Genomic DNA, 26,882 nt, shown 5'->3' with positions numbered 1-26,882 from the left:
AGATTCAAACAGTTACAGCTTTATAATTCATTCAAACAACATGTCAACATCATATGTCAAAGTATACAAAGTAAATATCCTTAAATCATTAAATCACACCTGTTTTTACTATTCATTCGCTAGTCCTTTTGCAACAAGTCCAATTCCAAAGTTGAAATCACTGGATTTTGATTCTAAAAAGTTCTCAAGAAGCATTCTTCTTTCTTTGCCTATCTATAAATTTTGATTATTGAAAATTTTTCATTCATTAGTGTGTATACTGTGAAATTGATGTTTACCGATATTTACTAATAAAAATCTAATCCTCCTAAGCCTATCTATAATCACTTATATGGCATATGAACCTGAAGATATATTTGTAAGTGACTAGCATTTGAGAAAACTTTGCAAAAATATTTACAATTTGGAGATGACTAGCAATGATAACAGAATAGGAACTGGGATTTTATAATCTTCTAGTTAATTGTCATTGTAACTTAACTAGAGCAACATCTTTAGTGGGGAGGGATAGCTCAGTGGTTTGAGCATTGGCCTGCTAAATCCAGGGTTGTGAGTTCAATCCTTGAGGGGGGCCACTTAGGGATCTGGGGCAAAAATCAGTTCTGGGGCAAAAATCAGTACTAGGTCCTGCTAGTGAAGGCAGGGGGCTGGACTCAATGACCTTTTGAGGTCCCTTCCAGTTCTAGGAGATAGGTATATCTCCTATTATTATTATCATCATCTTTTTTGGATGTTAGCTGAACTCCAGTGAAACATAACTTTAACCTTAACTCTATTACAATTTCTGTTTGCAAGACTCCCACTTTTCTGTCTGAGCACCAAAAGTTTAAGTCAAGTTCCTCTGAGGGTACGTCTTCACTACCGGCCGTATCAGCAGGTAGCAATCAATTTCTCGGGGATCGATATATCGCGTCTCATCTAGACGCGATATATCGATCCCCGAACACGCTCCTATCGATGCCAGAACTCCACCAACACAAACAGTGGTAGAGGAGTTGACATGGGGAGCCGCGGACGTTGATCCCGCGCCGTGAGGACGGTAAGTAATTCGATCTAAGGTACTTTGACTTCAGCTACGCTATTCACATAGCTGAAGTTGCGTATCTTAGATCGATCCCCCCTCCTAGTGTAGACCAGCCCTGATAGGTAAGACTCAAAAAAAAGCTCACCATAAACAGACTTTAGCAAGCCTACTTTGAGGAGTGGGGGAGAAAAGAAAGGACCTCAGTAGGGTGGACGGAAGTCCATAAATTGTAATGGATGGTGGACAGAAGTCAAAGAGAATAAGGTTTTCAACCAAGTATTTTTTGAGCATTTAAGGTTTAACACAAGAATCTCTGCCTTCCCCTGTTCCTCTAGTTCCCTGCCCACCCTCCACATCACCTTCACACAGAGCCCATCTTTGCCTGCCCTGCCAGTCCCCTGCTTCCTGTACTAGAGACAAAGTGCCTGGAGCACTGGGGCTGGTGTAAGGCAAGGTCTGAACCAGAGGCTGTGAACCAAAGTCAGGCCATGTATTAAAGCAGATGCTTACAAGTTCTGTCTCTGGTACATGAACTTGTCAAAAAGTTGCTACTAGCATTGCTAAAACATAGGCCCTCTTAAGAAGTACGGCACTATATATTCATAAATACATTCCAAGAGGCTAGCACAGGTACATCCCAACCTAGCACAAGATAAGATGATTGGACAAAATAATGAATAGGGATGTTTCATCTGAGACATCAGAAGCAAGGAACAAGAGGAGGTAACAAACAGATATCATGAAACACGTAAGGTGGTATGTAAGTTGTTTGCCTCAGATTATAAATATCGGGGTATCTCGCCTTAACTCTTTGTGTGGCTGAGGGGATAGCAGAAATTCCCATTGCTGGCTGAGAGGCTCCTTGCTATGGGGTACTCATGTGTTAGTGTACCCATAGCTCCTATGGGATGTTAGTACTGCCTTGAGGGCAGTAAACCTGGCCAAGTGCCTCCCCACCGAACCAAGTCTGTGGTCTTTCTTTATGAGTAGCAGCAAGGTCTGCTGAATTAACAGGTTGCACTCTCTGCTCGTGCTGATAATGCCAGAGCTCCAAGAACAGAAGCATTGAGCAGCTGTAACAGCTTAGCAGCCTGGACAGCAAGACACATCAACATTCTTAACACTTCCTTTCTATCCAATTTCTCTTCCTGTATCCCCCTGAAGCCCTCAATTCCAAGATAAGTTGCGAGACATCCAGTTCTACTGCCAGTTTATATTCCTCCTAGCCCACTGCATCCCTTAGTATATTTCTGCCCTGCCACATTTCCCTTTCCCTAATATCGTGCAAGGATCCAGTACCCAGTCAATATATAGTTAGAAACTTTTTTAAAGTAATTTAATCCTTACCATGTTTTGTACAAATATGGTGCAAGTAGCAAGACGGAAAAAAAATAGAAAGAAAAAACACAAAATCATGTATGTCCTGACAGCTTTGGGCATACTTACCTCTGTGGAGAGTAGTTTTTCAATCCCAGAATGATATGTTACTTTTTAATAAAAAGCAGATATAAATGGAAAGAAAGAATCCAATGTGTATTATAGCATATAGGACAAATAATTAGACTATTTTACGTCTGCCAACTGCTCTGTTAAGTCCTGCAGCAGTGCCAAAAAACCACTGCTACTCTGATGCACCAGTAATCATTTTCAGGTCCAATCACTCACAAACCACCCAGGGATAAATTGACTGATGGATACCACTGGAAAGCTGGGAATCCCAAAGGCAAGATGATGTGATGTGTCATCTCCTAGCCTGCCAGTGTTAAATACAAATGTGCTACATCACTAGAAACTTGTATTTCTAGTTAAGTCTGAGCAGCTGTTTGAGACTCATTCTGATGCTGCCATCCACAGTTCCTGTTTCCATGTTCAATCTGAGCGACAATCAGGGCTCAGTAAATCTAAAGGGAGAAAATATCAGGTTTTGTTGTTGTTTTCTGTTTGTTGTTTCTTTTTTGTTTTTTTGTAACGGGAGCTGGAGGAGGAGAGAACAAAAACAAAGGGCAGCAGCTTTCCTACACTATACTGCATTCACTTATAATCCTGGCAGGCCGCAAGATCTCACAATTTAAACATAATTTCAGATATTGCTTTTTTTCAGCTCTCCTCTTTAGTCCAATAGATTTTTGATCCAGTTACTCATGAACTACTAGTACGACTATAACTATTTTAATTACGATAGCACCTAGGAGTCCTAGTCCTGGACCATGACCCCACTGTGCTAAGCCCTGTAAAAAAAACATAACAAAAAGACAGTCCCTGCCCCCAAAAACATACTAAGTATAAGACAAGAAATGACAGATGAATACAGTGACAGGGCACTACAAGGAAACTAAGACAATACTGGTCAGCATGGTAAGCAATGTCTCAGTATACCGTTGTCAAAGTTCCTGTAGGCACTGCAGCAAAGGAGAGTTTTAAGAAGGGATTTGAAGGAAGATAATGAGTTAGCCTTGAGGATGATGTGCCAGGGGCAGCATGAAAGAAAGTGCAAAGGTGCTTGTTTGAAAATGTAACAAGTGGGTGATGGAGGCTGGCATCACAGGCCAAATTGGAGGCAGGAGACAACATCTTGAAAGTAAAGACAAGTAGCTTATGTTTAACGTGATGGAGAAGGAGAAGCCAGTAATTCCATGGAGAAAGTTGACCACAACTCCTCCAGGAATTAAGAACAGTGGGAGGTGATTAGGCAAATTAACTCAGGTTGTAACACCTCCAGAGCAGTACCACCACCTTGAGAGGCTCACATATAACTACTTCACACTGGATTCTTCAGAGACGAATAGACAAAGAAAAGACTTATGGATAAATAGCCTCAGATTAAACTGACTCGGGACCCTTCTTTCTTCTTCAGCAAATGGACAGGACCTTCTGTCCACGGAGGGTCCCGATCCTTCCTGGCAAAGATTGGAAGGACTTTGGCCTACTGAGGCCCCCAAAGACTGATAGGTGATCTCTGGTAAGCTTTTCACATGCCTATATGAACTATTATTGTTTTTCATATGTTGTTTTCTCTAATGCTTTCACCTTAAGAATAAATGTACTTGCTTATCAAGGGCTAGGTGGTGACTTACAACTGCTGGCAATTACAGCTGTTCACAGCCTTCCAAGAGAAAGCTACATTCAGATGCCAGCCTATTTAAGCAGTCTGGCTTGCTGGGGAATATCACAAAGTAGGGCAGGGAACTGTGCAGCTTTTTAAAAGCCCGGTGAGGAGGGGAGAAATATATGGGTCTCTGCCCAAGACAACTGGCAGCTGAGAAGCTGGGAGCCTAAAGTGAGTGTCCTTGATGGACCACAAAGGGGGAACATAGGTGTAATTGCCTTGAACTGTGACAAACAGAGAGGTTGTAAAGGGCATTCCAAGTGAAGACAAGTAGCTTATGTTTAATGGAATAGAAAAGAGGGAGCCAGTGGAGAGATGCAAAGTGGATGGAAATGGTCAAAGCAATGAGGTCGGAAAAGGATTGCAAGATGGAAAATGACAGGTTTCAGAGTAGCAGCTGTGTTAGTCTGTATCCGCAAAAAGAACAGGAGTACTTGTGGCTAGTGAGTACTTAGAGACTAACAAATTTATTTGAGCATAAGCTTTTGTGGGCTACAGCCCACTTTGTGGAAAATGAGCTTTCTTGCTTTTTAAATCCAAGTTGATTTCTCAACTTTGAACTAACTAGTCACAATTTCACTTCTTTATAGACTATGTGTAAAAGGGAGCTCAACATTGCATTCATGCTGTTGTCCAGAAGAAGAGTTTCATATATGTCAGCACGGGTATCTGTATAATGTTCCGCAATGACCAGATCAGTGAGACCAGACTCTACAGTGACCTCATAAAATCTTACAGACTGCATAACTAATGTGGAATTCAGTGCCACAAGATATAGATACAAAAGTTTAGTAAGAAAACAAAGAGGTAAAAAAGCTCTGATAACAGTAATTAGGATGTCATGCACAGTCACATTAGCTAGAATACAAACAGATGGAGACTTTACTCATGATTCACAACATGGACCAAAAGAAAGAAAGGAAAAGTTTGATCTGGAGTTGTCAATCCAAACTGTTAAAAATCATTAGCATCAATATACAGTCAATTTTCTTGCCAAGTTAATGAACTTATTTTTAAGAGATTTCATGAGAAATCTATTGCAATATAAAGAGTAAAATTCTTTATTTGCTGTTTAAGCTAAATGCCTTTACTATACTGAAGTTGTGCTGTGGTTTCATACAAAAGGCAATAGAGGGGATTGGTAGAGAAGAGGCAGGATCCCACCCTAGTGCTAATTTAGTCTCTCCCATTTAGAGTGCAATCCAGTTTGGATTACCTTAGAATACTGTTCACAATGTTGTCACCAGCAAAAAAATTGAGACTTTACTGATAACTGTTCAATCAATAAGCTCTTTATTTTTCTATGCAAAGTTCATTTCTCACAGACCGTAGTGCACATCTTTTTTCAAGGTGCTGTAAGGTTTGAGAATTAAACTTTTATCTCACCTTGTATGTCTGTAGTTCCACTAATCTTGCTGATCCTCTCCTCTGGTTCCTTATTTCTAAATTACTTGCTACCAGTTATATTTTCAATATTATGAATTGTTGCAGTACATTCCTTGGTGACTCTAATCTCCTACACTTTATCCCTTGTCACATTCTCAGAGCAATTACTTTCTGGCAAAGATACAGCTAAGATGATGCTCTATCAAGTCTCTGTATGATGGTTTTTCCTGTTGCATGCTTCTGTTCTTGTCATTTTAAACTATTGGTTCACTTTTCTTAACTTGACATGCAATTTAATCTCTCTTCACTATAGATCATGTCAGACAAAACAAAACTTGCATCTGTCCTCTGAATCGTTTTAAACCATGTCCACCGCCCATCAGCAATGCTTTTACTATTTTCTACAAAATACCTTAACTTATTCACACATACTATGATGATAGGGAACAGCAATCTCTCTCAACTATTTACACTGAAATGGCCTTTTTAAATTGACTAATGTATTTGGGCTTGTATGGGTTTCCCTGCACACCAGTGCAGCTACACAAATTTCAAAATACAGTAAGCCCAACAGTAAGTCACTTTTTACACCAGTGCAGCTCATTTAAATTAGGAGTGAAATCCCAGCCCTACTTAAATTCATGATAATTCTGTCATTGACTTCAGTAAAACCAGCATTTTACTGAGAATTTTACAAACCAGTGTAGGCTACACCACTACAAGACATGCAATGTAAGGAAAGCCTCAGTTAAGTAACTGCCTGCAATCCATCTAAATATATGAAAGTATTCAAGAGGGGAAAACCCTACAAGCAATTTAGTATTATTTCTTATGTTCTGTTGTTTCCACTTCTGATACTAAAATAGGGTTTACATTACTTTTTTGTATCAATATCAAGTTAGTTGTTAGTTTGTAGCTTAAGAAATCTTATCCAGGACACTAAATTAAATCCACCGCTTGTCAGTCTATTCTATATGGCTTGTGGTGTTAGCATACAGAAACTGTTTGTTTTAATATTGATTCTATTGATACTTTTACCATCTAAATGCAAATTCAGCAAAATATTTATGGAGAAAGTGGTATGTGCATAAATGTCACCTTATTTGAGAAGATCACATTCTGCAGATTCAAAATCACTCACTCTTAAATACTCTAAGAATAGTCAGGCAGGCCGGCTCAGCTCACTGTTATAGGGCATGCTTCTGAATTAATTTCCGCCTCAAAAGCTACAAGATGAAAATTCTATGTGATAAATTAAAATACCAAATGAAATGGATTAGCAATCAGTGAAATTGCCTGATAGACTGCCAGATCCATTCTGGATTAGAATTCAGCCTCTTCCCCACCAGTTCATTAAGCATCAAGTTCAAGGAAACTTCAGTGACTGATTGCACATTAACAAGCTGTTTATATGGGGAGGTGTAGTTCAGCCAGTCAACATTTCTATACTTACACATTCGCTTGAGCATAATTCAGAGATAATATATGCAGTTCACACTTTTAATCTGTAAAAAAATACCTCTCCCTTGAAGTTTAATTTTGGGCACGGCAAAGGGATGCAATGCTTCATAAAATTGAAATTTAACAAAGCGAATCAGATTATACCTCAAGGTCGACAGAAGCAGCAGGGGAAAAAAATCAAGCAGATGATCTGCTGTTCCATCACAATTATGAAACATGTGAACAACAGTAAGGAAGACACTACTGTTGCACTAGTAGGATACTTAAAATCAGTTCTGAAGTAACAGTCATGAATTGAAAAACTTTCAGGGGAAACAACTTATTTTCCATTTTTAAAAGTGTATGTGCTTTTAAAATAAATGTACGGCCTTTTTAATGTGAAATTCTGATTTTACTTCATAAATGCAATCTAATTAACTCCCTCAAAAAGCAGGATCAATTTGTGCAATAAGCAAGTATAAAGGTGTTAGACTCCAGAAAATGCAGGCTATCCTTTGCTTCAGACAATGGGAATAGGAACTTAGCCAGGAAAGTAATTAAAATCATGGCACTTTTCCAGTTGTCTGAAAACTAGCTACAGTGCATGTCTTGAAGACATACATACAGCATGCTGACCTAGCCAGGATCATCCTCTTCCTTGTACTAGTACACTGACAGTAAGTGTTGTAAAACCCAACAGGGAAATAGTACCCCCATGTCAGAGCTCCCCCTCATTTTACTAATACTACTGGCCAAGCACTTGACAGATTCCTGAATCCCTGCTGAGCTCCCAAGGAGAATCAATGTGATGTCACAATACGGTGAAGAGGAAATCCTTTGAGTGGACAGTAAGAGTGCTGTGAAGTGGTAGTGAATGTAAACTCAAGTACCATCTGAGCATTAGGAAATTAGACAAAATACGAAGGGAGATGAGTATTATTTTAACCACTAAAGTTTTTATTGCCGATTCTTTAGTATGTTATTAACTTCTCAGTGAAATAAATACATCTGATTTATTGCACTTTCTGTCCATTTGCTTAGATGGAAAAAAACCTCTTTCTTAATATTCTGACCTTTTCCCAAGTTTGGTACAATTAGGGTATGCAGTGTAAGCCCAGGATTTAAACTCAAGCTCAAACCTAACACCCTCTTCAGTCAACACACAAATAACAGTAACCCAGGGCTTAGACCTAGGGTTCCAGGACCCCAAGGTGGTGGAGGGTCACAGCAGGACCCACGCTTCAAGCTCTAGGGCTTTGCAATGCAGACACAGGTCCATTGCACTCATGCTCTGTGAGCCTGCCAAAAGTATCCCACAATTCCATGGGCCAATTTTCTTTCCTCTGGACAAGTCAAGTTTGGTGGACAGTCAAGTTTTCCCACAGTGCACCACGAACAAAGGGTTAGAGCAACCACATGATGGGAAGGTGCTAGGAAGTCTGGGATATGGGTGGCTGGATTCAGGTCTGCATAATTGAGGGTAGACACTGGAGTTCTAGGTTGGGATCCATGGTTCAACTATTCCTAACCTAGGGCTACAAATGAGTGTAGATGCTCAAAGCCTAGATTAACAAACCTAGGGTCCTACTAGGCTTACATTGCAGTATAGACACACACTTAGAAATAACCCCAGTTTATACTAATTCAGGTAGCAAATTAACTGTATGTGAATAACTCAAGCCAGTTATTAACAGGCAAGTAACACTGTTGGCACTATTATCAGGACATCCAGATGCTTATAGCGTCACACTAATGAACATGCACTCTGTTCTGTAGATAGAGGGTTTCAGGCTACAGTGTTTTCAAGAAGCTATACAAGAACTTAACTTTTTGTAAACTTACCAAGTGTACTCTGCAGATCTTCCCAACATCAAAGAAAAATATAGAACAGTAATTTCTTGTTTTTTCATTCTGCTTCTCTCCCACAATCTGAGACCCTAAATGAGGACAATGTTTAAATCCTCTCGATACATGCTCTCTAATCACCCAAGATGGCACAGAGATGGCTTGCCATTCATTAACCTGGGGCCAACTAATATGAACTGCTGCTTAAAGAGTGAAGTACCTCCAATACTGAAAGCCTAGGAATTCAACACCCACATCTCCTTAAGTAATCTCAAGTTATACTGACCATGTCAGTACATCAAGATTCTACATACATACATTTGTTGTGAGAGCGCAGAAGACTTCAGTACAGTATAACCAAATGGCTGTTAGTCCTGAGTAAATCATCTTTTGCAACTGAGCTTTGAAGAAAATTATATCAATCCTATCTTCCTGTCAATTTATCCAGGGCTGATGGGGGAACAAAAAAAACCCAGCTGCCTGTCATCTTTGACCATCCAGCTATAAATACAAAATGTGAATGTTTGAGAGAAGAAACTATGTTTCAGTTAAAGTCAAGAGGCATAAAAATTAGGACAAAGCTATCAAACATAACTATTTCTCCAGGTTGTTGAGTTATTCCTATGTTCCTTGGAAGGTACCTGCAGAAGCTGGCTATCTACATCTATGGGGGAAACTGGAGTAGACTACAAATAACGAACCCAGGTTGAAGACAAAACCCACTTCAAACTTTAACACACAGAAGATCTTTAATGACCTCAAATATCTTGGTTTCACATCTCAATCAAAAACAGATAGTACCTTCACCAATGGCTTTTAACAGTCTGAGTTGCTACTAATTTAAGAAAGTGGATTATTACTATTGAATCACCATTATCATTCAAATACTCCAAGTGTTCCTTGAGTCTCCCATTTAAGTACTGGCCTAGGGTGACTCCGTTTAGACTGGGGTGGGAAAACTACGGCCCGTGGGCCGGACCCGGCCCACGGGATTGCCCCCCGTGGCACCACGGGCCCTGAACTGCTCTCAGCAGCAGCCGGCCCAACATCTCTGCAGCCCCCAGGCCCTTGCCTCCAGGCACCGCACCCTGCAGCTCTCATTGGCTGGGAACTGGGAACCACGGCCAATGGGAGGTTGGGGGAGGTTCCTGGAGGCACAGCAAGGGCAGCGCACATGGAGACCTCTGGCCACTCTCCCCCAGGGGCCACAGCACTTCCTGGAGCGGTGGGGGCGGAGCAGGTATGCAGGGAGCCTGCCCTGGCCCCGGTGCGTGCCGCTGCCACCCCGGAGCCCGAACCTCTCTTGCACCCTGCCCCCAACTCCCTGCCCTAAGCCCCCTGCCTGCACCATGCACCCCTCCTGCCCCCAACTCCCTGCTGAGCCCTCTCGCACACTCCACACCCCTCCTGCCCCCAACCCCCTGCCCTGCGCTCCCTGCTGCACCCCTGGGCACCCCAACCCCCTGCCCTGAGCCCCCTCCCGCAGTCCGCACCCCTCTTGCACCCCTGCCCCCTCCTGCACTCCACATCCCTCTTGCACCCCAACCCCCTGCCCTCAGCCCCCTCATACACCCTGCACCCCTCCTCTGCCCCAATCCCCTGCCCTCAGCCCCTTCCTACATACTGCACCCCCTCCCAAACCCCAATCCCCTGCCCCAGCCCTGCATACAAATTTCCCCACCCAGATGTGGCCCTCGGCCCAAAAAGTTTGCCCACCCCTGATTTAGACTGAGATCTGACAAGATTAAAATATCGCAGGAAGCTTCAACACTATTTCCATTTTTTTTCTGAGGCATTCCAGTATACTGGAGATCTTAATATTACTCTCCTGAGAGTTTTACTAACAGGAGTGTCAAATAGGAACATACAACCAGATCTACAAATACTATTAGAGGACAGGTCCAGGTAGCAGCAGGGAGAGTGGGAGGCGATTCCAATGCCAGATTTGCAGAAGGCAAAAGGGGAAGATAAGGCTGATCCATCACCTGTCCTACCCCCGGGGCTCATTAGCAAATGACCATACTGGCCCCGCCAGCTGTGTTCAGTGAGATATTTGTCATTTGATGCTGCAGTAGCCATGGTTAGGAAATGTGTCCACGGGGAATTGTTGGCAAAATGTGACATGAAGTCTGCATTCCGGTTGCTTCCAGTGCATCCCAGGGACTTAAAGTGAAATCCAAGCAGGTTAGAGGGCCATTACTATTTTGATAGCCATGTGCAAGGGGTGCTCAGTGTCATGTGCCGCTTTTGAATGATTCAGCTCCATGCTGAAGTGGGCAATGGGGCGTGAGACTGGTCTGCCTCATGCAGTGCACTATCTCAATGACTTATTTGCAGGAAGGTTAGAAACAGACAACTGAGAGTTCGTGCTACAGGCATTTCAGAACCTAACTGAGCACTTCAGGATATCCTTTTCCCTGGAAAAAACAGAAGGCCCTACCCAAAGTTTAATGTATCTGGGCATCAAACTAGCCACAATTCAGGGTGTTTCTAGGTTACCAACAGAGAAGTCGGAATCGGTCAGGGAACTGCTACAGACTCTCAAAGGGGCAAAGAAAATTACTCTAAGGGAACTATAGCTGGGCATGGGACACCTAAACTTTGCATGCCAGATATTGGCTCTTGGTCCAGCATTTTGTTTCCATCTGGCATCTGCCTCCTCTGGAGTGCAAGAATCCCACCACTTCATTAGAATGACAAGGGGGATGAAAGAAGACAGAAGTGCGGGAAAGATTCCTGGAAGTGTTTAATGGAGTTTCAATATAGCGTTTGGACTGGTGGCTCAAAACTGAGCTGCAGGAACAGTCTGACACCTAAGGAGGCACAGGTTTGGGGGTTTACTTTCAAGGAGAGTGGTGTGCACATAGGTGGCCAGAAAGCTGGGGGGCTCAGGGCACTACTGGGTATCACCTTCCTTGAATTTTTTCCCTACATGAGTGCACTCACTATTTGGGAAGCAAACTTTCAGAAAAGTACATTTCTGACAAGACAAACTGTGGTCGCTTTTGTAACTAGACCTAAGTAAGTTGGCTAATACTGCTCAGGAACCAAGGCTGGTGAGGGTTTTTGTTTTAAACTACTTGCATTTTAACATTCTTTTTTGCGCAGTACATGTCCCCAAAGTGGCTAAGGGTGTTGCCGATGCTCCCTCTCAATTTCAGGCTGACAGATTCTGGAAATTCACTCCATTCAGTAGCAAGGATCTACAGGTGATGCCTCAACAACTCTGGAGCCTTGGCCCAAGACATCTGTAGGACTAGTAGAGGACTCTGCTGCCCCATGGACTATGAGGGCCTAGAAGGCCAGCCTTTCAGAATTCAGGTAATTTAGGGCACAGGAAGGGCTTGAGCATGGGTGGCCCATAATACACACAGGGTGCCACGATTTGGCTCCCTTCCCTGTCTCTGGTCAGCCCTACTGGTGTAGGCTGATAGGTTTCCCAGACCAATGTGGGCATTTCAGAGTGCAGAAACTCTTAGAAGGGTAGTCCAGGAGGGGCAGACACCCGAGGGACAACACGTTACCTGTAACACTGGAAACCATGACAGGGTTAGTACAGGCTATGCAGCTGTGGGAGGGAGGCCATTTTAATTGAGGGAACATTTGTTGCTGCTTTCTTTGGTGCTTTTAGAATGAACGAGCTGGTGGTTATGGCAGCAGCAGATAGGTGCATGTCTGTTACATTTAACACGTGCTAGGACCTATCTGTAGGAGCAGTGTCCCTGCCCTTAAGGGACTCGAAAACAGACCAGAAGGAAAAGGGGGGCCATGCGGTGTTGAAGGAATATGCAAATGGGAGCTTGCACCCTGTAAAGGCAATAAGAGCCTTTCTAAAAATACAGGGCACTATTGTTCATACACCATGATGGCAGCTGCCTGATGAGATACCCCAATTCAGTGCAGTATTGAGGAAAAACCTTGCACTACTTGCCCCACCCCCAAAAAAACCCATTGGTACTAATTCTTTCAGGATCGGGGCAGCTATGTCAGAGGCTGCAGGGGGGGTTGGCCCATGGTAGGTGCAGGCAACAGGGTACTGGAAATCAATGCATTACAGGACTTGCTTCCGCACTAAGGAAAAGACAAAACATAACTAACCCCTGTGCTTTTTTGTTTCAGAAGCTACTCAAAGTGTATGCAACATCTGGATTTGCAGGCACTATATACTGCATTATGCCCACAAAAGGGCAGGCAGGACTGCAACTGGAGCTCAGCTGGGTGTCAGGGCCAAAGCAGTTTGCCTCCAATTGAAAGGCCACCAAGATATTCCTGGACAATTGAAGTTCACTAACGGGGCAGGTTTCAGAGTAGCAGCCATGTTAGTCTGTATCCGCAAAAAGAACAGGAGTCCTTGTGGCACCTTAGAGACTATCAAATGTATTTGAGCATAAGCTTTCGTGGGCTACAGCCCACTTCATCGGATGCATAGAATGGAACATATAATAAGGAGATATATGTACACACAGAGAGAGAACATGAAAAGCTGGGAGTTGCCCTTTTCAGACAGTTTGACAAGAAGGTGTGAGGATACTGAACATGGGGAAATAGATTCAATGTGTGTAATGAGCCATCTTGATTATCACTACAACAGTTGTTTTGCTCCTGTTGATAATTGCTCATCTTAATTAGCCTCTTAGAGTTGGTAGGGCAACGCCCACCTTTTCATGTTCTCTGTACGTGTGTATATATCTCCTTACTATATGTTCCAGTCTATGCATCCGATGAAGTGGGCTGTAGCCCACTAAAGCTTATGCTCAAATAAACTGGTTAGTCTCTAAGGTGCCACAAGTAGTCCTGTTCTTTTTACTGATGGGGCACAGGACCATTGGTTATCATCAGCCGGAAGTTTCCAGAGATGATGGTGTACATTTGGCAGATGGAGGTGCTGAGATTGCTACAGGATGTGATGGAACTGGACGGGAATTGTGGTACCAGGCCATGTAGTCGGGTGGGGGCAGTGATCAAGCTAGCCGCTGCACTCTCAGGGGCCAGTTTCCAGTACAGTTAAGAGAATAAAATGAATGGTTCCCAGCAGTAAAAGACCTGGGATTTTGGGCCTTGGGCCTCATGGGCTGAGGTCAGAAACTGTGGCCTTCATGGCCCAAGGATGGCATCCTGGGCGGAGATGAGGGTGCATGGACTCAGAACTGAATCCTGTGGTATAGGTTGTATGGCCAAGAGCCCTGTAATCCTGGTGCCAGTTATGGGTTATATCAAGAGTGGACAAACTGCAGCCCGTGGGATGGATGCGGCCCGTCAGGGCTTTGGATCCAGCCCATGGGATTGCCACCCCTGTGATGCCATGAGCCCTGCACTGCTCCCAGAAGCAGCCAGCACCATGTCCTTGTGGCCCCTCGGGGGTGGGGGGCAGAAGGCTCAGCGCGCTGCCCTTACCTGCAGGAACCACCCCCCGCAGCTCCCATTGGCCAGGAACGGGGAACCACGGCCAATGGGAGCTTCGAGGGAGGTACCCACAGGTGAGGGTAGTGCACGGAGCCCTCTGTCCCCCCTCCCCCAGGAGCCGCAGGGACGTGGTGCTGGATGCTTCCGGGAGAGGAGTGGCATGGCATGGAATGGCATGGCGCAGGGCCAGGGCAGGCAGGCAGGGAGCCTGCCTTAGCCCCGCTGTGCACCGTTGCCACCCCAGAGCTAGTCAAGATAAGCGGCGCTGTGCTGGGCTGGAGCCCACACCCCGAACCCCTCCTGCCACAGCCCTCCTGCACCCCAACCCCCTGCCCTGAGCCCACTCCCACACCCCTCCCTGCACCCTAAGCCCCTCCTTGAGCCCCCTTGTACAGCCCACACCCCTCCTGCCCCCAACCCCTTGCCCTGAGCCCCTTCCTGCACACCGCACCCCCTCCCATACCCCACAATCCCTCTCCCAGCCCTACATTCATGGCCCTGCATGCAATTTCCCCACCCAGTTGTGGCCCTTGGGCCAAAAGGTTTACCCATCCCTGGGTTGGCAACACTGTAACCAATTAAATCCCTGGCATAGGAGAGCATGGAGGATAGGGAACAGTGGCTCTCCCTTCTGTTACAGTTTAATAAAAGTTGAGGCCTGCCGCTTAATTCCAGGCATGCGTCTGTCCTCATTTTGCCGCTGTGTCCACATCAAAGAGGAGCCTCTGCTCAATCACTAGTGTTGACTAAAATCTAGAATGCCTACCTGGCTCTTTTGATAGCACAAAAGCACATGAAAACAATTCTACACCACAGTGTAAAGAAACACATTAATTTAATGTTAAGAAATGAGTTATTTTCAATGAAAAAAACTTCAGCTCTGAAGTGATCTAATTTATTTGCAGGAAATTCAAGAAGGAAACATGACTGCAAAATGCATAGTGAACTACCAAACCCAAGAACAGAAAAATGTACTGCCATTTACATTAGTTTCAGAATAAACCAGCCTAGATGTTATACTCATCACTCTGCTACCTGAACACTTAGGGAAAATACAATGTGGAAACTGTCAACAGTAAAGGTAACTTACAGCACACCATTCTCATTCCTGTTTTCAGTAGTGTTTTTTAGGGCTGGCACTTCATGAACATGAATACAACTTCTTGTTGAGTTTTGCCCCGAGTAACTCATATGTTGGACAGTATTCAAATGGTTAATTCGATTTTGTAGCCTCCTCAACTTTTGTAACTCCTTTAATAAACAATGGAACATATAAAAGTAGATATACACAAGAGAATTCAAATAGAGATACTGAGAGTGAGAACAGATTTCCTTGTTTAACTAAGGTTAAACTAAGTATCTGTTTATATTGAAGTTTTTTGCAGCCAAAAGCATTTTAGAACACTTTTGAACACTCGTAACATCTTTTGTGATTACATTTAAATTAAAAAACAAAAAGTCCATGTACAGTAGAACCTCAGAGTTACAAACACCTGGGGAATGGAGGTTATTCGTAACTCTGAACAAAACATTATGGTTATTCTTTCAAACACAAGTCTGAAACTTTACTATGCAGAAGAAAAATGCTGCTTTTAACCATCTTCATTTAAATGAAACAAGCATAGAAATAGTTTCCTTACCTTGTGAAATCTTGTTTTGTCCAGTGGTTTACACTTAACACCATACTATACTGTATTTGCCTTTTTTTTTTTTTCGGTCTCTGCTGCTGCCTGATTGTGTACTTCTGGTTCCAAATGAGGTGTGTGGTTTACCTGTCCATTCATAATTCTAGTGTTCATAACTCTGAGGTTCTACTGTATGTGATTAAAAACCTTTAATCTGTAAACTAGAAAAAGTGAAAAAAACTACAGTTTCCCCGTGTCCAGGCACAAAGAAATTTTGATGTAATCACTTAAACGTAGAACTTTTGTGTAAATGAATATCAAAAACGTTTTCTTCCCTGAACTTCATTGGGAAAGTGATCTGGCGAAAAACCGCCAGATTTTTCTCACACTCTTAAAAGCATATGCTGTGATTGGATGATAAATCACCACCCTTTGAATACAGTCACTTTGCCACTGCTTGTAATTCCACCAATGGATCAGAAAGGGCTGCACTGAATTCACAGAGGAAATGCTTCTCTGTGTTGTGGCTCTATTTTAAAATGCTCCTATTTTCAGATGAGGGGGCAGAAAGGAAGGAGACACAGGCAGGGACTCTTACCTACATGGAGTGAGGAAGGGATCAAGTTTACATTCTGCTCACAGAGATAAAAGGCTTGATCTTGAAAGATGCTGAGCATTTTGCCCCCAATCCAGCAAACAGCACATGCTTCACTTCACAGGGACTACTGGTGCTTAAAGTAAAACAGGTGCTTAATGCTTTGAAGGATCAAGGGTCAAGGTGCTAAGCCCGCTGTGAAATTGAGGCCACACAGACTAGATGGTGGGGTGAGACAAGCTGACAGCCCTTACTGGCAGCATACATTCTCCAGCAACTCTACAAAGCTACAGGCAATTGGCCATATGGCCAGTATCAGTCAGAACTACTTCAACAATTGAGTGATGATATTTAAATTTTTTCTCCAATTAGTCTTAAGGAGAGTTCTCAACAAAAAGCAAGTGAGTGACACTACTAAAGGGGTTCCTATTGCTTCACCTGGCTGTTTCCACATTCCCTGTCACTGAATATTTTAGGTTTTATTTCCAGATCACTATTCCTAGGTTTTAAAAAAAAAAATTGGTCTGTTTTTCCTTAAAACATTGGCACAGTTTTGCCAAGTGAATGAGTATCCTACACTAGAATAGCATGCGGCACTTTTCACACAAGCTGAAACATGATAGTTGGTTTGGTTTGTTTCTGTTTCTTAAACTTCTCAATTAACTTCATGATGTAATATAATCCACCTGGATTGATCCTACAACATATGTATTCTGTAGCAAATTCTATGGCAGACCGTGGCAGCAGAGTGGAAACTCTGTAGCACCTTAATTCAAATTTAAAAAATTAAGATTTTCAATAAAATAAATGTGAAAAAAAACAAATAAATTGTATTAATTCAGTTTATTTCATGCTCTCCTTTCAGTTCCAGTTTTGAATTTGCAAAATATTTTAGTACTGACAATATAGATCTGCAACATAAAATTTGCTAGGGAGAAATGTGTAAAGAAGACTTGATACGTGGGGAGAAGAGGAAGAAAATTTGGAACTGTGGGACATCACCTGGATATCATTGCTCATTATAAGCAGCAGTGAAGTTTTAAAACTTATTAGGTTTCAGAGCTAAACTCGTTAAGGTTAAACAGAACAATATACAGCTTCCAAACATTTTCAGGCTGCCTACAGTCTCAGGACAGCAAAGCTGCACCTTTTTATAGATTCAGAGTGTCTATGGCCAGAAGGGACAGTTAGATCATCTACTCTGACCTCCTCTATATCATAGACCATTACATTTCATCCATCCAGTTATTCTGAACCCTATAGCCCTAAAGTACAGCTTGTGTTTGGATAACACAGCTTCCAGAAAGGCATCAGTCTTCATCTGAAGGCATCAAAAAAGACAGTTCTTGGTAGTTTGTTCCAATGGTTAATCACCCCACTGTTAAAAATCTGTGCCTTATTTTAAATTTGTATTTGTCTGGCTTCAGCTTCCAGCAATAGGTTCTTGTTATGATTTTCTCCACTAGATTAAAAAGAGCCCTTTAGAGGCGGTCTTCTCTCTCCATGACCATGAAGGAACTTGTATACTAATTAAGTTACCTCAATCTTCTTTTTGATAAACTCAACAGATAGAGAGCTCTTTGTGTGTCTCACTTTAAGGCATTTTCTCCAGCCCTCAAATTATTTAAATGTGAATAAAGTAGAAAAGAGAAGCTTTTTACTGCAATCATAAGGGTTAGAAACTTTTTAAAAAAACTGAAAAAATTAGAATTTACTGCACAATCACTTTCCAAAAATCTATGACCAGAGAATACACAAAGCCCTGGTAATTGCTAGTGAAGTATTATCCAGGGAGAAAGATTTTAACATCTCCTTTACATTACCATGACAGTTTTCTTATATTTTTATTGGCAATGGTTGAGTATAATACTTTATCTTTCAGATTGTAATCATGTTGCAGTTTCTCAGATTAGAAATAATCGTTGCAAGTTTTGGGAAGGAAAATCATAGGAGTAGACTGGGTCTTTAGCAGACCTGGTTGGGAAAAAAAAATGATTCACAAAAAAATCAAAATTGCACATTCATTTTCATTCCGCACGTTTCAAAAGGAGGTCATTTTTCTCTTATTCAAAACAATTTTGGTTTAAAGTTTCTCTGATTTCTTCTGTTCCCCCTCCTGTTTCTTTCCTCCACACCAGTCAACCTGTCTCATTTCCCCTCCCCTCTATAACAAAAAGGGGGCATGAAAGGCAAGGAAGATAGGGAAAGGTGTGGAGGGAGGAAAACTGATAAGCCAAAAAACAAATTCCAATTTAATTGAAAAACATAAAATTTTAAAGTTGCCTTTTATCGTTTTGAGGGAATTTTTTTTTTGCCTTTATGAAAAACAGTCAAAAAATTTCAGCCAGCTGCAGTCTTTTGTCTCCAAGCAAGAGAGAGACAAATTATAAGAACAAAAAACAGCATATGTGGAAGCTTCCTTTTCAAGCACTACTCAGTTGTTCTGAGGGTTTCAGTAAAGACCAAGTAAAATACAAACGGAAAGCCAGTGTATATCATCTTGTGCCTTTGTGAAGGAAGTAGGTTAATACTTGGAAAACAGCTTCCCTCCAAGTTACCTATTTCTAAATATAACAGAGACAGAGCAAGATAATGAACAAAATGTTTTGTTGCATTGAGATAAACTGCATGTCCTAAATAACAAGGGGCCATTAATGTTGCTTCAACCACGGGCGGCGAGTAATGGAGGCTTGGGGAGCCTAAGCCTCTGCCAACATCATGCCATTGGGGGAGGGATGGGGGCACTGTGTCCAAGGGCACTAGCCAATTTGGGACCCCTAGAAACATCTCCCCCGCCATGGCCCTGTGACTGGAGGAGCTCTGGCTTCCTGCTGCGGCCCCGGGGCCATGGCAGGGGCACAGAGCTTTTCCCATCTCAGGGAAGTGGGGGCGGAAAGGAGCGAGTGGGGGTGGAAAGGGGCAGAGGAGGGGCTCCGCTGCAGTCCCGAGCTCTCAGTCCCGTCCCCTCCCCCATCTCCATCCCCACGACACTGACTGAGCTCTCAGCACCCACTCCCATCCATCCTGGCTGGGGCCATGCAGGGGGGCTGAGAGCAGCGGGCTAGTCTCCCCAAGGGGAAGCTTCACCCACCATCCATGGCTTCAATAGTAAAATACAGGATTAAAAAAAAATTGTGTATTTACAGCTCAACTAACAATTGCAAGTTTAGTGCAACATGGTTTCATGGATTTTTTCCCATAGAGTCATAAATTCTAATGAAATCCTGCTAGTTTAGGAATTCACCTAACAATTAAACAGCTTGTTTAGCAATTGTTCCACCTTGCATTTAGCTGTGATGTTTGGAGTAACACTACAGATTGGGATCCGGAAAGAAATAAACCAGAAATAATTCTTCCCCTCCCCTCATGATTTAAAATTGTATGCACTCTATGTAAGAAACAGCATTGAGAAACATCAGCATGTTTTTCACAGACACTATTTAAAATAGTCTACTAAAATTTAACAACACTTTGCCATTCAGTATAATTCACACTTTGTCATAACTATTTGCATAAGTATTTGATAGATATTCAATACCTTGGATTAATACATTCTTCTTCTTTCATTTAGCTCCTTCCGTATCAGCTGTTTTAAATCTTTATGAGAATCCAACCAGCTCCCACAACATTTTTGTGAGGTTAAATTTTAAAAAAGACTTAATGCTAACAAAAAAACCCCACCCTAATGTTATTTCTTTATACAATACAAAAACTTTTGTCAGGTTCTGTGTATCCTTGCACCATTTAAATAGACAATACCACAAGAACAACTTCCAAGTAACTCAGCACTCTTAAATTACATCTGTTACACCCAATAACTACAACAAAGATACTCCACTGTGAAAAATAGTTCCACAACTCTCTCCAAATGCCTAAACAAATTGTTGGCACAGTACAAACGCCACCAAAGGTCAAGACATTCTGGCTATTTCCTACCATGGAGGGGAATGAATGCCCAAGTAATGGGGCCTTCTTTCATGGAGAATGTGCTGCCAGCAGCATCCTCTCTCAAAACAGCTCCAGAGTCTCTGTTGAATGCAACCTGGCAGTACAGTATAGGGAGATAGATGGTCTCTCTCAAGTGAGCCATTCAGGACTTTACATGTTAACACCAAAACTTTAAGATATACATAAAACCCAGTAAGAAGTTAATGCAGTTCCCAAAATTCTCATCTCCCAATGAAATACTTTTAAAATAAATCACCTGCTGCATTCTTCAGCCTCAGGTACATCATATTACAGTAGTCTAATCTCTAACATCTAATTTTAGTGTTTTGCCACAAAGTGCAAATTCTCCAAATTAATAAAAAAATAGAGATGAGTGATCTTATATCGTACACCCAATGTATAGTTTGTGCTTTTACAAAAGTCTTAACAATAATGGCACACAGAATGGAATTATCTGCTGTACACAGATTGCAAACTTTATGAGCAGCAGTTTATATGTGTTATGGTTTCCATATAATGTAGTCATGTTATATATCTTTTTCCCCCAGAACTGTAAATAATACTGCAAGTTTCTAAATATAACCACATTAAAAGAGTACTTACCTGCATTAACTATAGCATCAATCTCAAGCAATGTAATGTCACCTCTGTAGAGAGAAACCTTCTCACTCAGACTTTTCTTCACCGGCAAAGCTTCCTTAGTGTTTTCATCTGCAAGCCAAAAAAAGGGGGGAAATTATGAATGATCAGAATATGAACAATTGTAACATCTTGCATTAGAAGTTTAAAACATGGAGACAAGATTCAATAAAGGATTCCATTACACTACCATTGTCAGCTTAACATAATATCTAATTATCATCTGTGCGCCCACCTCCTGCAGCTGGAGCCGCTCGTGTGCCCCCACCCTGCAGCCTTCGCAGGGGCTAGAGCCGGGACTGTGCCCTCCTTTTCTCCCCATGGTGGTGGGGCTGGGACTGTCAGCCACCTCCACTTCTCCATGGGGATCCAGGTATCATTCCTCCCCCTCCCGACCTCCCTCTCTCTCTCATTATTTTCAGTAAAAGTCACCAATGGGTCAAATTTTGTTACCCCAGACCTGTCAGTGACTTTTACTAAAAATAACTGACAAAATCTTAACCTATGTGGTTATTCTTGAGAAAATGAGTAGTTATGACAATTTTCAGTTTTACCCCTAGAGGGCACTGATAGCTCAAAAAGGGACACAAGCTACTGTACCAGTTACACTAATTTATGTTTTGGAAGGTTTTGCTTAAAAACAAAGCCCTTTAAATGTCAATAAATTATTAATCAATTTGTAAGCACCTAAAGGATAATAGGGTTATACAGAATAGCCAGAATGAATGTCAAAAACAAATCAAGCCAAACCAACCTAATTTCCTTCTTTGACAGGGCTAATGACCTCGTGGATTGGGAGTTGAGAGGAAATATGTTAATAAGGCTTTACAGTCCCAAATGACATTCTCATAAGCAAGCTAGGGAAAGATGATGAGATTACTGAGAGGTGGGTGCATAATTGGTTGAAAAAACATACTTAAAGATAGTTATCATTGGCTCGCTGTCAGACTGGGAGGGTATTTCTAGCAGGGTCCCTCAGGGGGTTCTCCTGGATCCCATACTAATCAATATTTTCATTAATGATTTAGATAATGGAGTGGAGAGTATGCTTATGAAATCTGCAAATGACACCAAGCTGTGAGGAGTTGAAAGCACTTAGAGAACAGAATTAGAATTCAAAATGACCTTAACAATTGGAGAATTGGTCTGCAATCCAAAGAAATGGAATTCAATAGAGACAAATGCAAAGTACTACACTTAAGAAGAAAAAAAATGAAATGCACAACTACAAAAATCAGTAATAACTGACTAGGTGGTAGTACTGCTAAAAATAGTCTTGGGGTTACAATGTATCACAAAATGGCTTAGGAGTCAACCATGTAGTCGAGAAAACAGCTAATGTCTTTCTGAGGTGTATTAACAGGAGTGTCATAAGAAAGACATTGGAGGTAATTGTCTCATTCTGCTCAGCAGTGGTGAAGCCTCCACTGGAGTACAGGGTTGAATTTTTTTTTTTTTAGGAAAAATGTGGACATATTGGAGAGTGTCCAGAGGACAGCATCAAAAACAATGCAAGGTTTAGAAAACCTGACCCATGAGGAAAGGTTAAAAATACTGGGGATATTTGGTCTTCAAAAAAAAAAAAAAAAAGGCTAAGCAGGGACCTAATAACCGTTTTCAAATATGTTAAGGGCTGTTGTAAAGAGGGTGGTGATCAGTTGTTCCTGTCCACCAAAAGTAGGACAAGTAGTAAAATGGGCTTAATCTGTGACAAGTGAGATTTAGGTTATGTGATAGGACTCAGGCCAGTTGGGTACAGCAGAATAGCTGAAGGCAGATATACTGGCCACTGGATTAACAGTTTTCTGTTCCCTGACTGACCAGAGAGGGGCTGCTCCAGGCTAATGAGAACACCTGACTCTAATTAACCTGTAAAGAGTCAGGTGAGGCCATTCAGTTAATGTGACCACCTGACTCTAATTAAGGCCCTGCTGTTACTATAAAAAGGGCTCACTCCAGTCAGGCGGAGGAGCCAGGGAGCGGAAGCGCGGCTGAAGGGCTGGTTACTGAAGACACCCTAAAACATCGTTAAAGGAGCCCTAAGGTAAGGGTGAAGAAGGGAGAAGCAGGAGAGCTGTGGGGAAGTGGCCCAGGGAAATGTAGCAACTCTGGCAGTGCAAGGTTGGCTGCCAACAACTGCTACCATTAGGGTCCCTGGGCTGGAACCCGGAGTAGAGGGCGAGCCCGGGTTCCCCCCAACCCACCACTACAGGAACAGCTCCTGGAAGGGGAAGTCAGGTCCCTGTCAGGACAGGAGGCTGAACAGAGACTGTGGGAGTTCTCTCACCAACCTCCTTGCAGCCTATGATGAAAAGGGCTCAGTAGACTGTAACCCTGGCCCTAGAGAGAGAAGGGCTACGTGGAGGGTCACAGTGAGCCACTGAGGCTAAGCATAAACCACCTAGAAGCGCAGGACCCACAGGAGCAAGGTCAGAGCTCTGCCACAGTTACCTATTAGGGAAAAACTTTGTAACTATAAGGGAAGTCAAGTTTTGGAATAGGCTTCTAAGGGAAATTGTGGAATCCCCATCACTGGAGGTTTTTAAGAAAAGGTTGGACAAAATACTGTCAGAGATGGTCGAGACAGGACCAAGTAAACCTAAACACAGGGGCTGGACTTGATCTCTGGAAGTCCTTTCCAGCCCTACATTTTTATGATTCCATATCTGAACACGTAGAGAAAAAATTCTGTATGTAAACGTTTTTAGAATTTGTTTTCATGTATGTCTATTTGGTAACAGCCATGGCACAAAAAGCAACAAATCACACACACAACCAAAAACATACAAGCTGGGGAAGGGAGTGGGAGAATGAGGGGAATCTTAATTGCAGCATTAATTACTAAAGCTCCTCTTAACTACTAGAACAGCTACATGAACTCCAGCCTTTAGGTAAGAAGCAAACAAGGATGAAAGAAATTATACAAAAAGAAAGCCTAAGAAAAGCCTAAACAAGTCCATCATAAAAAACTTATATGATTGGTTTCCAAGGGTCATACAATTAGCCCAGACACATAGAACCCCATCATTACATCAGGGCGCAACCAGTGCGGGGCAAGCGGACCAGCTGCCCAGGGCACAAAACAGTGGGGGTGAAAAAATGAAGCAGTGTAAGGGGGCACATGGAGTCAAGTGCCCCCACCCCCAGATTTCTGCCTTCCATTTAGCACAGAGGTTTTCAAACCGTGGCAACATGCCTCACAGTTTGAAAAACGTCATCTCCTGCCAGGAACCAACAGATCAGAAGCTGGTGGGAGCCACATGGCGTGCTCAGGCCCCTAGCTTTCTGCACTGCGGGAGCTGGCTGGCTGCCTGGCAGCGCTCCTTGCCCTTTTTCCCAAGCTGGACCGCCTCTGCATGGCCGGGGACTCCCCAGGCACGGCGGATGGCACAGATTCAAGCCGTGCCCCAGTGCACTCTTGCCAGCCGGCACTGGGCTCCTCCAGGGAGAGGCAACACTTCCTGGAGCCAGCCCCTATCTGTAGGGCCCAAGGTGCTTGAGTTGTTGATGGGCAACGATTGTGAATAAATCTAAAACTGCAGGTAGCAACCAGATACGGTCCAAATGGTCTAAATCACTGAGGGCAAGAGACTACACGCCCATTAGGCTTTACACACTTACAGTTTAAACATTTTTTGTAAACTTAGAGTAGGAGGGGGGAAACTCATTTTGCCTTCTGATTATATATGTTGCCAGCTCATCTCAGTTTTAGAGCATAAAAGGCAGCTGCCAGATCTGTCAGTAATTTATCAGTACATACGTTAAGTCATGTTTTAAACAGTAAACCAAACATATGTTCATTCCTGTACTGTGGGAGTCTGCATCATAATTACAGTACTAAGATGACATTTTTAGAGTAAGTTTTCGGCATATTATCGTAGTCACTCCTCTTTGGGCTTGGACTCAAGCCCACATCAAGTCACAAGTGAAACTGAACTGTCAAACTGACAATTTAATGAGAAGGCATTTTCAAACCTCAATGAAATTAAATCCTTCATTACAAAAAGCTAAAGGGAAGATTTAGTGGGAGAGAAATGTGTAAAATTCTGGCACATTTGGCACACTTTCCTTTCAACCTATTTACCAATCCTTGTAGTACTTAGTGTTGCTTTGATTTGTGCTTGAAGAGTTGATATTTCTTCTACTATGCAGGTGACCAAAAAAATATTATCTCATTAGCTCTGCTTTAGACCAGGAGCTTCAGTCTGAAGACAAAGCAACTCTTTGCTTATTCAAACTTTGGGAGAACCACCATCTAGAGCCATAAACATTTGTAAGAACAAAGATCAGAATTTGTTGACATCATCAGTGAAAAACTCTGACAAGCACTTAGGGGATGGATGGTGCCATTTGTTCAAGAGCCATACATCCAGCCATTATCGAAATCCATTTTTCAATGCACATAGTTATCTCCCTTCCAAACATTCATCCCAAAGTCCTTAGATCACAATCTCCACTTTTGATCAATGACTGTTGGATTCTCCCGTCACTTCAGTGGATGAGCATTCAGCTAGCATGGACGTGAGTTCTGGGTTTGTTTCCATGGATTCTCATGTGCGAAGCAAATCCGATCTTGGATTTGCAAATGTGACTGCATAACTTTCAAGTGTAGTCATCGTTTGGAAAAAGGTTTGAGGCACTGGCCTTAAGTATGCTCCCTTCTCCTGCAGAGACCTCACATATCACTCCTTAAAAGTGGGCACGGCCTCATGGCTCAGACCTCTCCATCTGCATCTGTCCAGTGCAACAAGCTCCCAGGTTCTAAGGTCTATCTTGAATTCTTTGAGGTTGGCCTTCAAGGTGTCTAAAGATGTGTCGACCTTAAAATGCATTCCTGTGCTCAACTGGCTGTACAGCACTGCTTTCAGTATACATGTCCGACACAGTAAAGTTGAGCGCTGATGAGCATGCTCTCGATGGGGATTTGCCACCTCCCATAGACTTCAGTATTGGGGATCCTGTCCTGCCACTTGATGTTGTACATGGATCTTAGGTAGCAAAGATGGAAGCTCTCCAGTTGCTTGATGTGATGTTGGTAGAGCATCCATGTCTCTCAGCCATAGAGGAGTGAGGTGAGTACAACAGCAGAATAGATTTTTATCTTAATTCTGTGGCAGACTCCACACTTACTCCAGAGCCTGTTGGTGTGCCTGCCAAATGCCAAACTGGCCTCTGCCAGGTACTGAATGATCTCATCATACAACCTGGCATCGCTGGAAAGTATGCTACCCAGGCAGCAGAATTTCCTGACTGAGTTGAGGGTTTGTTGTCAATTGTGTTGATGGGATCACGGTGTTCGTGATGCTGGTGGCCTGGTGCTGGTACATAACCTCGATCTTTTTCAGGCTGACTGTGAAACTGAAGCATCTTGACTGGTGATGGAGCAGCACTGCCCCACTAGGTTTACTTGTTCTCCTGAGGATAACTGCTACTGACTCTTTAAAGGAAATCAGCTGGGATGGAATTAACCCCCCGTTAGCTAACACAGGTGGTTGCTTTATGATTCAGCATTGTGAGAAATTGTATTAAGTGACAGTTTGAGGCAGCAGGGGCTGGGCTGAGATCTACGAGATGATTCAGAAAAGCTCTGCAACTCATCTAAAGCAGCGACATGCTCCTTTGAAGTCTTCCCTTTAAAGATAGAGTCTAAAATAATTCTGGAGAGTTACAAAACAGCTGATTATTTTCCATTGATGTTATCAAACTTAAGGAATGCCACTAGCTGATAGCCTACTACTGCTATTATCCTGTGGGAGCCCAACCCACTAGAGGTGGGCAACACCTCCTTTGCCAGTAGGTTATACAACTATTTGCTGGACAACAACAGAATGCTGAGGGATCAGCATTCCTATATTATATCCTTGGCTTGGT

General features: G+C 42.7%; 1 protein-coding gene across 7 annotated transcripts in view; it reads right to left on the bottom strand.

Annotated features, from left to right (window-relative positions):
* MACROD2 (mono-ADP ribosylhydrolase 2) overlaps positions 1 to 26,882 on the bottom strand; it is a 1,304,535-nt gene that overhangs the window by 1,226,850 nt on the left and 50,803 nt on the right. For 6 of the 7 annotated variants that reach the window (XR_005596087.1, XM_039529899.1, XM_039529898.1 and 3 more), the window contains one exon: positions 20,976 to 21,083. Coding sequence is in view for 6 of the 7 variants with exons in the window: in XM_039529899.1 (XP_039385833.1) it covers positions 20,976 to 21,083 (108 nt within the window). In the remaining variant the exon portion in view is untranslated. Of the gene's footprint in view, positions 1 to 16,427; positions 16,621 to 20,975; positions 21,084 to 26,882 lie in introns of those variants that run through there. The other variant, XM_039529902.1, reaches the window with a different exon arrangement.

This window comes from Mauremys reevesii, linkage group 3 (assembly GCF_016161935.1).
Source record: "Mauremys reevesii isolate NIE-2019 linkage group 3, ASM1616193v1, whole genome shotgun sequence".
Taxonomy (NCBI): Eukaryota; Metazoa; Chordata; order Testudines; family Geoemydidae; genus Mauremys; species Mauremys reevesii.
This window is presented reverse-complemented; position numbering and strand designations above follow the sequence as displayed.